This window comes from Lipotes vexillifer, unplaced genomic scaffold, assembly GCF_000442215.2.
Source record: "Lipotes vexillifer unplaced genomic scaffold, Lipotes_vexillifer_v1.1 scaffold755, whole genome shotgun sequence".
NCBI classification, from domain to species: domain Eukaryota; kingdom Metazoa; phylum Chordata; class Mammalia; order Artiodactyla; family Lipotidae; genus Lipotes; species Lipotes vexillifer.
This window is the reverse complement of record NW_006797755.1, coordinates 2,084,534-2,101,274: the sequence shown is the minus strand read 5'-3', so window position 1 is coordinate 2,101,274 and position 16,741 is coordinate 2,084,534. Positions and strand designations below refer to the sequence as shown.

Sequence of the window (16,741 nt, the reverse complement as noted above, 5' to 3'; positions counted from 1 at the left end):
TCTGTGTTTATATAGTTTAATTTTATTTTTAATTTTTTTATTTAAATGAGATAATAAACTATATTCTTTGATGATTTGGAATTTTTTTTTTTTTTTTTTTTTTTTGCGGTACGCGGGCCTCTCACTGTTGTGGCCTCTCCCGTTGTGGAGCACAGGCTCCGGACGCGCAGGCTCAGCAGCCATGGCTCACGGGCGCAGCTGCTCCGCAGCATGTGGGATCCTCCCGGACCGGGGCACGAACCCGTGTCCCCTGCATCGGCAGGCGGACTCTCAACCACCGCGCCACCAGGGAAGCCCCCGGAATTGTTTTTAATCAATATACTATAGACTAGTTTCCATGTCACATATATTCAGTTCAACTCACTCATTTTAATGACTGCATAGTATTCCATTAGTATAATTTAATTAGTTTTTTCCCCTAATTTTTACTATTATGAAGTGCTATAATAACCATCTTTGTATCTTAATCTTTTCTCATTCATCTGACTCCACTTTTATGAAAATTTGTAGAAGTGGAATCAATAGCTCAATCTTTATCAGAAAACATAAAAATTTGACTTTTAACAAAATTTTTGTTTTTCTCTATATCTAATTTCTCAAAATTAAAAAAAAAAGTTTAAGTCTTTCAATTCCAAATTTACATAGGATTACTTCTGTTCAATTAACTTATTTCTTCACTATGTACATCTTTTGTGTGGATTATTTTGCATAATTTGTTGGTTAAATATCATCTGGTGTTTATTTTGAATGTAAAATCTGATTGACTTTTTAAAATTCCGTATGCTGGTAGTATATCCATGACACTTGTTTCTTGATAGGCTACTTATCTTTTACATTATGCTTTACAAAGCTTGATTCCTATATATTTTTTATTTCCAGGGCACTATGAATATTTATATTTCAAGCTTAAAAGATTTCTTTTAGGTTCATTATGCTATTTTTTTAAAATTTTGTTCATTTTTTGTTCTGACTACTAAAAAGTAACTCTATATTTAATTTCTTATGTTAAGAGCGAGCCTGGTTTCCCAGTGTTTCTAAATGATGCTTTGCCTTTTTCTTTTTTTAAAGCAGCTAGAGGTATTATGCAAACAAGACCATTTATATTATAAAGATAATTTTCTCTTTTAGATTCTTCATCCATTTTTAATCAAGTACATCTAGTTGTTATGGGTTTTCTTTTGGCCTTAGTAGTTAATATTATCAGGATTTTTGGCCTTTAGGAATTGAATACTAACATATATAATAATTATTATGCTTTTTTAATTTGCTAATACCAAATCTGGATTTTAACAGTGGCTTCAGAGGGCACTGAGGCTGGTTAACTAGCAAGTTGGTCAGTAAACAGTGGAAACTGGTCAAATATCCAGCAAGTTTTTCTCCAACTTAATTCAAATGTGTGAAGGGCAAGGGGGAAAAATAGGTACAAGTGATAATATGATACGTAACACAGGAGAAATCACTAAATGCCCTAACTGTGACTCTTTTTAAACATTGAAAAGTGAATTAATTCTGAAATCCAAAATATGAAGTCTTATTTGGATTTGTAAATATCTTTCGGTAAGGAGTTACTCTAGAATCTTAAGATAGCCTTCTAGTACTTACTTTTGGTAATGTCATAAATTTTTAATATACTAATAAATGGCATGTTATTTCTTAATAAATTATTTTTTCAGTTTCCCTATCCCAATTTTATAGTGCTTTTAGATGTAAGTATATAGGGGATAAAATGCAATTTCAGAGTTGTGTGCTTAAAAAAAGCAGAGTACATATGTGTTTACCTTAATTGCATCCATATGTTTAAGTTATTCCTCCCCCAAACCCATCTTAAAATAAAGTTTTACAGCTTTATTGGTTACTAAGTGTTGTACTGAGTTAACTTGTTTCCTCTGTTAGATTAAAAAGACCACTTCAGAGAGACTAAAATAGTCACTGTTAAATTGAAGGCCCTACATTGTCACTAAGCCAGTCTATTTTCCTTTCCTTTTCTCTCTTTTCTTTCATTCTTTCATTTTGTCTAGTGTGTGTATCCATATTCTCTCTATATGTAATGCCCCTTTCTCTATATATAGCCATAAAATCATGCAAGTATGCAATGGTTGGCACAGAAAACAATAGAATGCACAACTTGCTGGAAATCTTTTCATAATATTTCCATTTGGAAATCCATTAATAAATTCTCTAGGTAATATTTGAGATGCTGTTTATAAAACATAAATATGTGGTTTTACTGGAATGTCTTGAAGTATTTGCATAGTCTTTTTTTATTACTATGTATTTCAACATCTGGAATGCTGCCTGCTGAATTCAGGTTTCTTATAGAAAGTAGTAACAGGCTATTTACAGAAATAATTGGGAATTGATGAATAAGAATGAAAATTTTTTTAATTTTTATTGGAATATAGTTGCTTTACAATGTTGTGTTAGTTTCTTGCTGTACAGCAAAGTAGTAGAAATGTTTAACAGAATGTTTTTTCAGTGCTGGGCTGCTCTATGATAGTGTTAGGAGTGTATCTCTTAGCTGCATACCTGCTGAATTATGCTGACTTGGATAACCATTCATTCATTAAGTAAATATTGATTGAGCACCTACTGTGTGTCAGGCCCCCAGAGGCACAGAAATACTTAGAAGTCTCTGGTCTCAGGAAGACTTATAGTCTAATTGATAAGATAGAAATTAGACCAGTAATTAGAATTTTAGTTAAGTAGGTAGTAAGGGTCTGTGGGCATTGCTCCAAAGCAACAGGGCAGGGGAACAACAGTCTGGCTGAGATCTAGAAACAGATTTCTCAGAGTACAGAGATACTGAGCTGAGTCTTATAGAATGAGGAGGAGACAACGGCACAGAGAAAGGGAATAGAAAAAATCGGAAAACAAATACGGAAGCAGTTTGACACATTACATCGCACAGTATAGAGTGTGAGAGGGACAGTGTCAGGGCATGAGACTGGAAACATAGGCAGGAGCTAGATTACTATTATTAATCTTAATTATAAGTGGTTAGTAACATTTATTAAATGCTTTCTTAACCTCAGCCAGACACCATGTTGTCTTTTATGTATATGCTGTAATAATAATATCAAACACTGACCTGTCAAGAACTGTCCCAAGTGTTTTATATTATCTCATTTAATCTTCACAACAACCCAGTAAAGACCCACTGTCATTATTACCATTTGTAGATGAGGAAACTAAGGCATAACTTGCCGGAGTCACTCAGCTAATATTGTGATAAAGCTAATATTTGAACTGAGGCGGTCTGATTGCAGTGTCTGCATACTTAACCCCATGCTACGGGGCCACGCTGTGATAAGGAATTTGGATGGAAGGATTTTAACTAGAGAAGTCACATAATCACATTTGCAGCTTTAGGGTTGAACATCTCCTTTCAAGTCCAGGTGTGTTTAACCCTTCTGAACAAAGATGAAGGCTGCTGGCTAATGTTTATAATTTGGGGTCATTTTTTGATATTTTTGTTCTCAGTGTAGTTTTGCAGTAGACCTGAAAAAATAAACTGCTTAAAGGCAGGCACACTCTCCTATTTTCCAATAAATCTTTCTAGCACATTGCCTATGCTGAACCACCACCTTAAAATAACCTAAGGCCAAATGTGTAAATAATTATTGAAATTGACTAATGGGTACATAGGGATCCATTATCCTATTCCATAATAAAAATTTAACATAATAAACAAATTCTAAAAATATATCACCTGGGACCAAAACTCTCTTGGTGAAGGAGCGTTCATTAAAAACAGTTTAGGCATTTGGTAGAGTTCATTAAACTACGCTCTTACCTAATCACCTTCCTGAATGTTATACCTGTATGTTTCTTGTGATTTCAAACCTCCGTTATGCCTCTGAATTTTCTATTGCTGTATGCAAAGGGCTGAAGGGAAAAGTGAAGAGAGTAATAAACAAAATTACTTGAGGGGCTTTTTCAAATCATACATATTCCCCCAGGATTTCTCACTTAGCCCTTAAGAATCACTGCTACGGGGCTTCCCTGGTGGCGCATTGGTTGAGAGTCCGCCTGCCGAAGCAGGGGACACGGGTTCGTGCCCCGGTCCGGGAAGATCCCACATGCCGCGGAGCGGCTGGGCCCGTGAGCCATGGCCGCTGAGCCTGCGCGTCCGGAGCCTGTGCTCCGCAACGGGAGAGGCCACAACAGTGAGAGGCCCGCGTACCACACACACAAAGAAAAAAGAATCACTGCTACAGTGAAACACTGGAATGTTGTCATATCCCTCAGGTGTGTAGGGGGCTGAAAGTGAGAATTACTGCCTTTAGTGACATCCTTCAGAACTTTTCTAAGAAAGACTCTTTGGACTTCTTTGTAACAGCAGCTATCAGCCTTCACTTATCACTCCCCCATTCTCCTCCTCACCCCCATTTTGCCTCATCAAGAACTGTGCTTGTTTTTTGTCCCAGTATAACCCTAGATGAGGCACAAGGGTCTGGGCGGCCTTGCTGTATAAAAGGTACTCAGTAAACTTTTTTGTTGTGTGAATACTATGTACAAGGTACTGTTCTTCCTGCTGCACACTACTAAAGTATGATATTCTGACCCTATAGTATAGTTGCTGAGACAGACCAGTAATCTCATAAAAGCTAAATAACATTACAAGGAAGCCTGAGTCAAGTATGTAATCAGCAGCATGAATAGGCTATAACATTTGAGAAGTGTTACACCAACAAGGTAGAACTCAAGCAGGGTTTTCTAGAGAGGGGTATGACTTAGAAAACTGAAGACAAGGGGGACTAATCTAGGAGCGTCAGCAGCATGAGAGAAAACTTAAGGCAGAAATGGCTGGTTACATTTGTGGAAGAAAATTAGCTTGACAGTACAGGGCATGGGGTGAGGGAATAAAAGAGAGGTAGAAAGACTTATATTGCCTAGCGGTAGGTCTTTATCTTTTTTTTTTCCTTTTAAATTTTTTGTTTTGAATAATTTTAGACACAGACAAGTTGCAAACATAGTAGAAAAATTTCCTGTGTACATTTCTTCTCAGGCTCCCCTAAGGTCAGCACCTTACATAACCTTAGTAAAATGATCAAGACCATAAAAATAACATTGGTTCAATATAATTAACTAAACTACAGACCTTGTGAAATGTCATCACATTCTTTAAGGATTCTTTTTCTGTCTAATGATCTTATGCAGAATTCCACGTTGTATTTAGTTGATACTTTCTTGGTTTCCTTCTATATGTAACGGTGACTCAGTCTTTGCTTCTCTTTAATGGTCTTGATATTTGTGGAAAGTGGTCAGATATTTTGTTGAATGTCCCTTAATTTGTCTTTCTGATATTTTCATGTGATTCGAATGAAGTTATTTATTTTTTGTCAAGGATACCATAGAAATTATATAGCATTCCTCTCTGTGCCTCATATCAAGGAGTAGGCCTTTGTCTTTTAAGTACTGGCAGTTAGTTGAAGACATTTGATCAGGGCAATATTATATAAAGGAGAGTTTAAGCTCAATTCTGCAGGATACACACATAAACACAGTGAGAGGGCAAGGTCAAAAACCATTGACTTGAATTTCCCTTGCATGAATGACACCCAAATCAATACCTCTGATGTTTCATCCCAGAGCGAGTCCCGGGGCTTTCTTTTGAGCACTGGACATCTCAGCCTGGCTCGACAGCTATCACTAGTTCTCCCTCAGAGAAACTTGTATTTCTATTTATTGCTTTACTACTCTAAAATATGCAAGTTCAAAAGAAAAGAATTCGTGCCGTCTTTTCTCTTTTCTTCATTGCTCAAAGTCATCAGTCTCTAAGACCTGGTGATTTTGCCTTGGATCATGGTTTGCATATTTATCCCTTTCTTGCAAATAGCACAGCTTCCATAAGGACTGAGGTATACAGTTCCCTATGTTTTAGACTGCTCTCTGAACCTCCAAGGAGATCTCCCTGTCTCTGGGCACTTAGCCCTGCAGTATACTTTGAAATCCTGAGCCAGATTTCAGTTTTTTTCAATAATGTATTCATCATCATCACGGTCATTGTAAACTCCTGAAGCATTTCTTCCTTCTCTATTTTAGCTATGTTAAATGGGGATCGTGCTGAGCCCCAAACCCAACAATAATACAGCATATTATTTAGTGCCTTTTATGTGCTTGGTATTATGCTAAGCACTCTATATGTATTATTTAATTTTCCAAACAATTCTATGAGCTAGGCATTATTATTATTATCTTAATTTTATCAATGGGGAAACAGATTAAGCTACTTGTTCAAATGGTGATAAATAAATGGTGAAGTCAAGATAAGCACTCTGAACCGTCTGACTCCATAGGCCCAGTGTGGAAGCAGTCTGTTCCCTGCTCCCCTTCTTTTTCATGGGGGGAAATGCATGTGGGCTATTGGGCGGGGACTACCGAAGGCAGCATCAGTCAAAGGAAAGGGCACTGGTCTTGCTAACTGTTTTTAAAAGAGACTTAAGGTTCACATTCATAAAGCAAGTCATAAATCCATATATCATAAAAGAGCAGTGCTCCCACGTCCTTCTTTGTGACTACCTTAGGCTTCAAGTTGCCCTTTTGTGATATTTTTTTCCTCAAGACTGTCCTTGATGTTGATCATAAATTGATTTTACCCCATCAAAAGATGTTTTAGGTGCTGATCTGAAATGATCCTAATCTCTACTCCTTACTTCCTGTTGGCTCCTTTTCTGGTTTCTGAAGTCTGAGACCAGCCTTATCTCCTACTATATAAAACCAACCCTTGCCTAGCCGTGCTGCTCTAATTGTGTGTGCACATACTTTGTTCACTGTAATGATGATGATGATGTTGATATTAGAGGTACTTTATTAATTCAGTCATTAGATTGTAAGCTCATGTTTTTTGTGTGCTCAGTCTTATTTCTAGGCCCTGGCCTAGTCCCTGGCAACAGATAAGGAGAAAGAGTAGCTTAATGGTTGAGCATATGAGCTCTAGAATCAAGCTGCTGGGGTGCAAATTTTGAGTCTGCCATTTAATTACTATGTGACCTTGGACAAGATACTTAAGTTCTTGGTGCATTATTTTCCTTATCTATAAAATGGATACAGTAAAGTACTCACATCATACAATTTAAAGATTAAATGATATGAGATAGTAAAATCACTTAGAAAAGTTCCTGGCAATAATAAGTACTAAATAAATATTTGTTATTGGTGTTGTTAGCAGCCCTCAATGAGTATTTTTTTTAATAAATAAATAAATTTATTTATTTATCTTGCTGCTTTGGGTCTTCATTGCTGCGCACGGGCTTTCTCTAGTTGCGTGGAGCGGGGGCTACTCTTCTTGTGGAGCACAGGCTCCAGGTGTGTGGGCTTCAGTAGTTGTGGCAGGTGGGCTTCAGTAGTTGTGGCGCACGGGCTTAGTTGCTCCGCGGCATGTGGGATCTTCCCGGGCCAGGGCTCAAACCCCTGTCCCCAGCATTGGCAGGCGGATTCTTAACCTTTGCGCCACCAGGGAAGCCCCTCAATGAGTATTTGTTGACTGCATTTTGAGGGTCTAATCTGTACTAATAAGCACTTTGCTGTGTTTTTTACATATATATCATTTATTCATTAATATAACACTATGAGGTTGGTACTATTATCCACATTTTACAGGAAGAAAATTGAAACTTAGGTTGAATGACTTGCCCTGGGTGACACAGCTTATAAGTGGTGTGCAGTCAGGATTTGCACATGGTCTGTGTGACTTCAAAGCCTGTGCTGCTTCCACCATAACACTCAGCTTTCACAGAGGTGCTTTCCAGCCTTTTCTGCCTAAGCAAGTCATAGTGCATTCCTTGAATTTATTGGATTGCATCAAACTGTTATTCAACCATCCAAGTACATGCCCTGCTTTCTTTATTAGGAATACTTTCTTCAAGGGCAGAAACATTGACACCTAATACTGCTGTATACATAGTTGAGGATTATGATTGAATGCATGAATGAATGAATTGCTATCATTGTTTCTTCAAAGGTCATTGTAAAGGACTACTAATGGTATCCTTATCAAATAAAAAAAGGAAATTAATACTGGTTAATGATTATATTTCCCTGTTTATGATTTATTAATTGCCTACAGTCCTGTAGAGCATATAATAATTGAATACTCATTTTCTTAAGGATTAAAAAATAGCATGATGGACATATATTCCCTTACAAAGAGGTTTTCTTCATCCTTTTAGCCCAGAAGTTAAGAATACTGACTGTGTGGGGTGTTGAGGTCATCTTTATGTATCTTTGCTTCCTTCTATACCATCACACATACTATAGCATTTATTCATTCACCCAATTTAGGGATCTAAGAGTGAAGAAGATAAGTAAGGTCCTCGCTCTCATGGATCTTGTATTTTAGTGGGAGGAGACAGGCATAAACAGGTAAACAAAATCATTACAGACAGTGACCGCATCTGGCATTTAACAGTTTTCCTTGATGAGGTTGGGAAGTGAGCATCTCTGCTGGGTGGACAGGAAGAGCCATGGTCGGAAGCGCACGACAAAGGGCACACATCTTTCGAAAAGGGCGCACACACATGTTTCTTGTGTTTCGTCAGTCCCCGGGTTAACCCTCTCATGCTTAGATACAACATATGGCTTTTTGTTGTTTAGCCACTTAGGTTCAAAGAGACTGTCAACAATAATGCTCTTCAAAAGTAATAGCATCAAGCGATTTTCACAGGTGCTGTGTTTCTTTTTTCTACTTCCCAGGGTGAGATGGGGCCTAGAATCAAAGCAGCAGTAGGTTTTCTGTATACCTGTAAAAGATTAGCTGTAGTCATCAGGGATGATGCAAGCAAGGGAAAAAATGCAAGAAAACAGAGATGAAGCCAAAAAGGACAATTTCTGATTATAATAGCTGGTTTCTGTTTCCTATCACTGAGCAAGATGAGAAAGTTTTGCAGGGTTTTGTAGGAACAGCTTCCATGGTAGTGAAGAATGACCTCACCCTAAATGCCCTACCAGGTGCTTAGCCCCACTGTGAAAATACAAGGTTGATTTCCAACATGAAACAAGCCAGAACTATGGAATGACATTTTCAGGTGACAGTTGTGGTTCTTTTGCCTGTAATTAGCACCTCTTAACCCTCAAACTTGTCCATGCCTTTTTCAGGCTGTTGAAGCTCAAATCCGAAGTTTTGGGCAGACGCCTTCTCAGCTCCTCATAGAGCCCCATCCTCCCAGAGGTTCTGCCATGCAAGCGGTAAGTGCTGCCTGCACTCTCCTCATTTCTTGCCTCTATTTGAGACCCTGCTTGACATTCATAACTGTTTTTCATTGTGCTTGAGATTCTCCACCACATCTGGGCCTGTTCTTCTTATGCACTGTTTGTGAACTTGCTAACAGCCAGCAAATACTGCCTGTTCTCCTGCAGTCTTCGGGAAGCAGACGTTGTTCCAGTGCTCTAGTATTTCATCAGGTTGTGCTCTGTGTTGCAGAATTAAAAGGTCCATAATTGTCTTGTACCCTCACTCTAGGACAGAATCTCCAGACATGGATAACTTTTCTGGTTTGATCCTATGAGTGTCTAGATTCATTTTCCTATTGTGTTTATTCTTTACATCCCAATATGTTTTTCAGTTTGGGGATTTCAGTTTGGGAAGTAATCCTAATATGTAGGAAATGTTACTGAGAGTCAGGGACTTTGGAGGAAAAAATGATAATGACGATGATGATATACTATACATCAAAGCTTAGTGCATAAAACAGTGATTTATATTTCCTGTGATTCTGAGGGACAGATGGGCATTTCTTGTTTTTCACCTTGGCTCCCTCACAGACTGCTGGGGCAGGTGCTGAGATGCCAGACCACTCTTTCCACATGGTCTTTCATCATTAAGGAAGTTCGCCCAGGCCACTCCCATGGTGGGAGCCGTGTTCCAGGAGAACACTTTGGCATGACTTCTTGAAACTTGCTTTTGAACGTGCATAACACTGTTTATGCCGCATTCTATTGGTCAAAAGCAAGTCAGTCAGAGGCCAGCCCAGAATCAGGAGTAGGGAAATAGACTGGAGCTGTAAAATATGTGGCTGTTCCTCTTTTATGGTTCCTGAAATTTCAGGGGGAAATACTTTAATGATAAAGAAAATTCAGCATAGGAACAAATACTGAATGGCATAACAAAAATCATATTTTAAAACTACAGGCGATAGGCATTATATTTTTTCTTGAATTGTCCCTCAATAAAACAGGTTGCTCATTACTGTTTTAAATTAAGAGTAGGGGATATAATGTCTGTTTACATAAATGTAATGAATAATTTTTTAAAAAATTTATTCATTTATTTTTTTTTGGCTGCGTCGGCTCTTTGTTGCTGCACGCAGGCTTTCTCTAGTTGTGGCGAGCGGGGGCTACTCTTTGTTGCGGCGCATGGGCTTCTCATTGCGGTGGCTTCTCTTGTTGCGGAGCATCAGCTCTAGGCACGTGGGCTTCAGTAGTTGTGGCACACGGGCTCAGTAGTTGTGGCTCATGGACTTACTTGCTTCGCGGCATGTGGGATCTTCCCAGACCAGGGCTCGAACCCATGTCGCCTGCATTGACAGGCAGATTCTTAACCACTGTGCCACCAGGGAAGTCCCTGAATAATTTAAAATGGATTCTGATTCGATGTTGTGGCTTAGAATGGTAGGATTTTTTGTTAGATGCCAAGAGGGCCAGGGATACAGATGTGGTCCTCTCTGCCTCTGACCCTCTTTCTCTTCCCATATTTCCTTCTTCTTTGTGTCTTTCCCCCTTTTGCCCTCTTTGTCATCTTCTTTCTTCTTCCAAGTCTTTTTTCCCCCTTCTTTCTCTATATGAATTGACCATTATTATAAACTACAAGCATTTAAAAAATTGTTTGCATAACCTTTTCCCCTCAGTGTTTTTAAGCAGGTGAAATCATATTTAAAAGAACATGAAGGGTAGCTGTAGTGAAAAGACTACACAAAAAACGAACATTTGGCAAGAACAATGGAAGATAATGCCATAAAAATAGTAAGAATGATTTATGTGTGGAGTTTGGAATTAGTTTTAGTAATAGCTTGTCAATGAGATGCAGGCTGCTGCGGTGCTGACAAATGGAAGCACCTCCACTGCTCCATTGACTTTCTACCTGGGTCACGGCACAGCCTTGGTCACTGGGACCAAGAGGGAGTTCCTACTGTCAAGCCTCTCTCCATGGCAAAAGGATGACTGGTTCACTGAGGCAGATCAGCTTTACTGTCCCGAGGGTGGCAAGGCTGGGAAGGCACATGCTTATTTGAGGATGGGAGGGCATCTCTCCCATTATCCTCATCCTCTGAATCGAATACCTGAACCCCTTTTCAGACCTGTGCAAATTGTGCTTTTCCTCTTATACGTATGTGAGTGGGAAAGGAAGGTGTGTTAGAAAGAAACCAGAGTTGTCAGCGAGTGCATACTTAATCTGGGAAAACCGAATGAAACCTGGCTAGTAATTTCCTACTTCTACCTTATACTGGGCTCGCAGAGGCACCCAGGATTGGATGAGGGTTTTTTCTCTTCCCCCTATTTGACCAGTTGTCCCGCTCATCCACAGCTGTTACTGTGACCCTAGACTACCCCAGTATGCTGGGCTGGGCTTTTTCTTGTTTCTAGTGTTCCTTATTCCATACTCACTAGCCAAGGATGTGATGTTGCTCCCAAGAGTTTCCTGCTACTTGCCTGTACTGGGAGCCCTAGTCAGGATGAAATGCACAGGAACAGCCGGAGAAACAGCTTGTTGGAAGGATGCAGGGGACGGTTCTGGATATGGTGTCTGCGGCTTTCTATGGAAAGGGGCTTGTCCTTGCCATGTGGCTAAGAGATGGCCACTAGAGGCACTATATAAACAAGACATTCTTCCTATACGTTAGAGATTTTCCTGTGTTTTTTTAAGGGCATAAACATTGGCATTATTCAATTTGAGCCTAATTGTATTTACAACATGAGCTGTTAAGCTCAGAAATATGTATCAACTTCCTTTCAGTGAGACTTCATGATGTATGTTTTAGTCTGACTTTCTCAGAGTTTATAAATTGACTTTAGTAAATATTATTTTTTTAAAAAACCTACGCAGTTGAAAAGTAAGGCTTGGTGTTCTGAAATGACATTCGTTTCCTTTTCCCAGAACTTCATCAAAGCTAGCTTATAGGATATTTTGTGGTTGGCTGATTGTTTCTCATTTTTACCCAATTTCACAGAATTCCTTAAAACCGTGTAAGAGGTTCTTTGTATAGCAAAGGTTACTTATTGATATCAGAGGTTTTAAAAATCAAAGACCCAAATGTTATTAATTGTTTTTTACTACCGTTCAGATGAGTTCCCCCATCAACCATCACTGCAGTGCGCGCGCGCGCGCACACACACACACACACACACACACACACACACACACACGAATGTAGCAGAAATTAAAGCCACCTCGTGCTGCGTTAAGTGCATGCGCCATAATATACACCAGGTGTAGTAATTAGCAGGCACACGAAGGCTGCCTATTTGTCTGGTTTTGCTGCTGTTGCTGTATCCCCCTGTGTTTTCACACCATCAGATAGCTGGATTTAATTGAGGCCGCATCAGATGAGGCATTACTGACACCTTTAATTGAATGAGCATCCAGGGAGGATTAACTCATAATATTGATTGGCTTTTAGCCACTTGCTTAGAAGGGTGTCTGGGTAGCTTATTAGTTGCCTTTATTTACACCTTTATGCAAAGAGTGCAAATAGGAATTCTTAGTGCAATATGTTTTTCTAAGTACTCTTAATAACTTTTTTTAAAAAGCACTGATAATAAAAATGCAAATGTATTTAATTTTTTATTAGCAGTTCTGAATAAATACGTGTTAAATATATGTGCCTACACATTTACATATACCTGGTGTTTTGAAATATGGCAAGAGGAAAGCAGCCAGAAGCACTTCATCAAAGTGTTTTGATTCTGAATGATACTAATCAGCTATTAGAAAATAGACATGGTAGAGGAGATTTGCTGAAAATGCACAGTGCAATTACTGTATGATAGCATACTACCACAAAGTATAAATAAAGCCAATAAATCAGAGTGGTGGTATATATGTCTCGGATTATGACATATGGTTTGTAGGAATGTTCTAAATCTTAGTAGTCTTCCAGATTTATTTTGTTGCTAGTTATTAGAACAGACAATGTTTTGTTTAACATTTTCAGTTACTTTTTGCTTTTCAAAGGAGAAATCAAAAGTCTTGAGCTTTAGTTTCTTTACCAAGAGGGAGGGGGCATCTAGCTATTTCTCTTTATCCTTAGCTGCAGCAGAAAGCAGTGGCATTTGCATTATAACAGGGCAGTGTTTATGACTTGGTACACTATATAAATATATTGTTTTTACAAGTACATTTAATTATGCATTGCTTTGAAACACCTTTATAATTAAGTTTGTGTATTACATTCATAAATTATTTCTCTACTGTAATAATACATGCATGCTGTACAGCTATTATTTTTAAATATATTTGTTAATTAATTATCTCATTATTTAGTTGTCAAAATCTTCATGCTAACTCAGCACTTTTGATGATCTTTGGAAGTTATCGTGGCTTGCTTTTGTGCCTATTGCCTATTCTCATGCCTTTTGTTTTTTCTCTTTTGTATCAATACTTGACACATAATAGCAATTGGAATGGTTTAGCACAATCCCCAATGCTTTGCCTATTTAGAATTGAAATCAAATCATTCTTTTAGCTCTTCATGGGAATTGGGTGGGGAAGGGAGTTAATAAAATTTGTGGATTTTTAAAGTGTTTCTGTTAATGTAGTTTACTTCAATCACCTAGAAATTCAACGAATGACATACATGAAAACCAAACAAATACTAATTGCTGTTTCTATAAGCCTTTCTGCTTCACTGTGCTCTCACTTGCAACTTGTGTTAACATGGTCTTCCCTGTTCTTTTCCTGCACCCTTTCTTTCTTGTCTTTCCTTGTCTCTTCCTTCTTGTATATTTGGATCTTGTCTTGCCCACTCAACAGTATCTCCTCCTGCAGAGTCCATTGATGTTCACAGACCAAGCTCAGCAGGATGTTATCATGGTTCTAAAGTTCCCCTCCAACTCCCCTGTCACTCACGTGGCAGCCAACACCCAGCCTGGGTTGGCAACTCCCGCTGTGATCACAGTCACTGCTAACAGGCTATTTGCCGTGAACAAGTGGCACAACCTTCCGGGTAAGTAAAGAAATATCCTTATAAGGCATAGTATAACTGCTGAACACTGTATAAAGATATTTTAATATCCACCTAAATATATTATATCTCAACATTTAAGCTTTTTAGTTTTCAAGCATTAGTCTGAATCAAAATTAAACATACTTTGAAAGGTTTAAAGAAGTTCCCTCTGAGGCATATAATACAAAAGTTAAAACATAAACTCTTAAAAACAAAACAAAACAAAACAAAACATAAACTCTTCTTTGGCATCTGGTGGTTTGTCTTTATTCCTTGGAGATAAATATTATTTCTCATATAATGATATTCTATATTGTGTCCATAAATAGTATGTATTTATTTATCAGATGTTCCTCTTTTTTCCACTTATTCATTTGCTCAATAAACACTTCTGATTGTCTACTATGTGCCTTTTTGTACATGGCATGGAAGTATTTGTTGTGGATAATAGAAAAAAGAACACTTAAATTACCCAGCTAAAATATTACAAACCCATAAGTACATTCTGTTCTTTCATTAAGTGCTGAATAATTAGGGTAACTGATGGCGAGATACTGAAATAACCATCAGAATCACAAACAGTCAAAATTTGAAGAGACATGAGAGTTCGTCCAATCTAGGCCCACATTTTACCAGTAAAGATACTGAGCCCCAGGGAGCTTGCCTTGTTCAGTATCACATATGGCAAGTAAGTGGCAGAGCCAGGTTTGAACCCAAGTTTTCTGACTCAAATTTTATGATCACCCCTCTGTGATTTATTATCTCTCATTAGAACAGGAATGTTGGGATCTGGATTTAGCACTGTTCCTTTTGGCCACTGGTTAGAAATTTGTCTTTTACAGAAGGAAAATCTTTCAAAGTCCTGGAGATTATAGGCTTTTCTTCCCAAGCCATTGTTTTAGGTAGGAAATTTTAAAAGATAGATTTTAATAGTCTGTTAACTTGTTATTAAATCTGTAAAATGTGCATAAAGCACTACCCATTATAATACCTGAAATGGTTGCACAAATATAAATTCTTGAACAAGGGCCTCATGCCAAATTAAATGCAAGAGATTTTAGAATGGAACAGGATTGAATTGACGTTCAGACAAAAAGTAGGTGCACTAACTATGTTCAGCAATGTAATAAGGTATGCATCATGACAAATCTGTGGTTGGTATCAGAATTTCTTAAATATAGCCGTTTTCCTGGCCATTAGAAATGAAATGAATGGCGATATTTGATTAGAGAATAGATTTCATAACAGTAGAGAAGGTAAAAATCAAGGCAGGTATAGTATCTCTATTATTAGGCCCTTTTAGTCCCTTTTCTTCAAGGGAACATATCTTACAGAGGTAAATGTGTATGCAAATGACATCTTTTGGGACTAAAGATTATAATTTGATTAACAACTGTGATTTCTTTTTTGTTTGTTTCTTTCTCTAAATACCACTCATTAGAAGAAGAACATGCTGACGGTGTGTTCTGCAATGCACAACAGAGGAACCACCTCTGCTGTGTACGGTTACCCTTAGAGCTTGGCAAAAGCACCTGTGTGTGTGGCCTAAGGGCCCCTGCAAACCATGCGTATCCTGGGTGGCTAGCTATGGTGGCTCTGAGAACCTCTTCAGTCTAAACAGAGTGACAGTACATGTGAGGAGGGACAAAACTTTTCAACTGCTAGAAAGCCCTGAGCACTCTCCACCCCTATCTTTGGTCTTAGCCTAGCAATGAGCTAGCTCAGCAGGAGCTGAACTGGCTCAACCAGAGGGCTGCTAGGTCTCCAGCTGATACTTGGTCGTTAGGCTCTCTCCCTCAGCACCGATGACTGAGCTCCTGACACACCCCTTTGGAGCAAGCTCATTTCCCTGGGCTCCCCTCAGTGTCAGTACTTGATTGTCAGCTGTTCTCTTCCCTACTCCACACTTTTCTATAGATCTGTAAAGTGATTTAGGGGCCGCGTCCCTCTGCTGGAGTACCACATATGGTACATCCACCTGCTCTGAGCCCAAGCTCACTTTTCTGTAAGGTAAGAGCTTGGGAGACTGCATACGTTTTGCCAATTCTTTGCCTAGAATTCTCCCTAGTGGGCTTTCTTTGGGTCTGTACCTTGTGTCACTGGTGGTTTTTGTCCCCATCCTCTGGCTTTATAGTACGACACAGCAACTCTGCACCAGATAAATTACAAAGAATGATAACATATGGAAATACACAGGTGATTCTCTTTCTACAATGTGATCTCCAATTCTCAATACACCTACGCCTAAAAATATTAAGCATCCATTTTGTTAAATCTGTGCCTCATTTCAGGTATGTTTATTTACATAAATCTGATCTTTCATCCTATGTTGTGCTGCCTTTACCTGTCAGTATGCCTTGATTTAAAACAAATGTCAAAACTTCCTAACAGCTTTTTTTTCAATGAATATCAAATTCATGTTGCAGTTTTTTTTAGTTTAGATTCTGGTTCTTCTCTGAGGTTCTGTGATTTCCATAGCTTGTTCATTAAACAGCTAGCTCCTGTCAGTGCAGTGTCTGAGTCCTGATTTAGGGGAAACATCATCTTTATCCTTCCATCTCACTCAAAGGACCTTGCAGAGC

General features: G+C 38.5%; 1 protein-coding gene across 2 annotated transcripts in view; it reads left to right on the top strand.

The window, feature by feature from the left end:
* LRBA (LPS responsive beige-like anchor protein) overlaps positions 1-16,741 on the top strand; it is a 777,508-nt gene that overhangs the window by 719,869 nt on the left and 40,898 nt on the right. For both annotated transcript variants that reach the window (XM_007469901.1, XM_007469902.1), the window contains 2 exons: positions 9,097-9,186; positions 13,982-14,159. In XM_007469901.1, the coding sequence (XP_007469963.1) occupies positions 9,097-9,186; positions 13,982-14,159 (268 nt within the window). The remainder of the gene's footprint in view (positions 1-9,096; positions 9,187-13,981; positions 14,160-16,741) is intronic.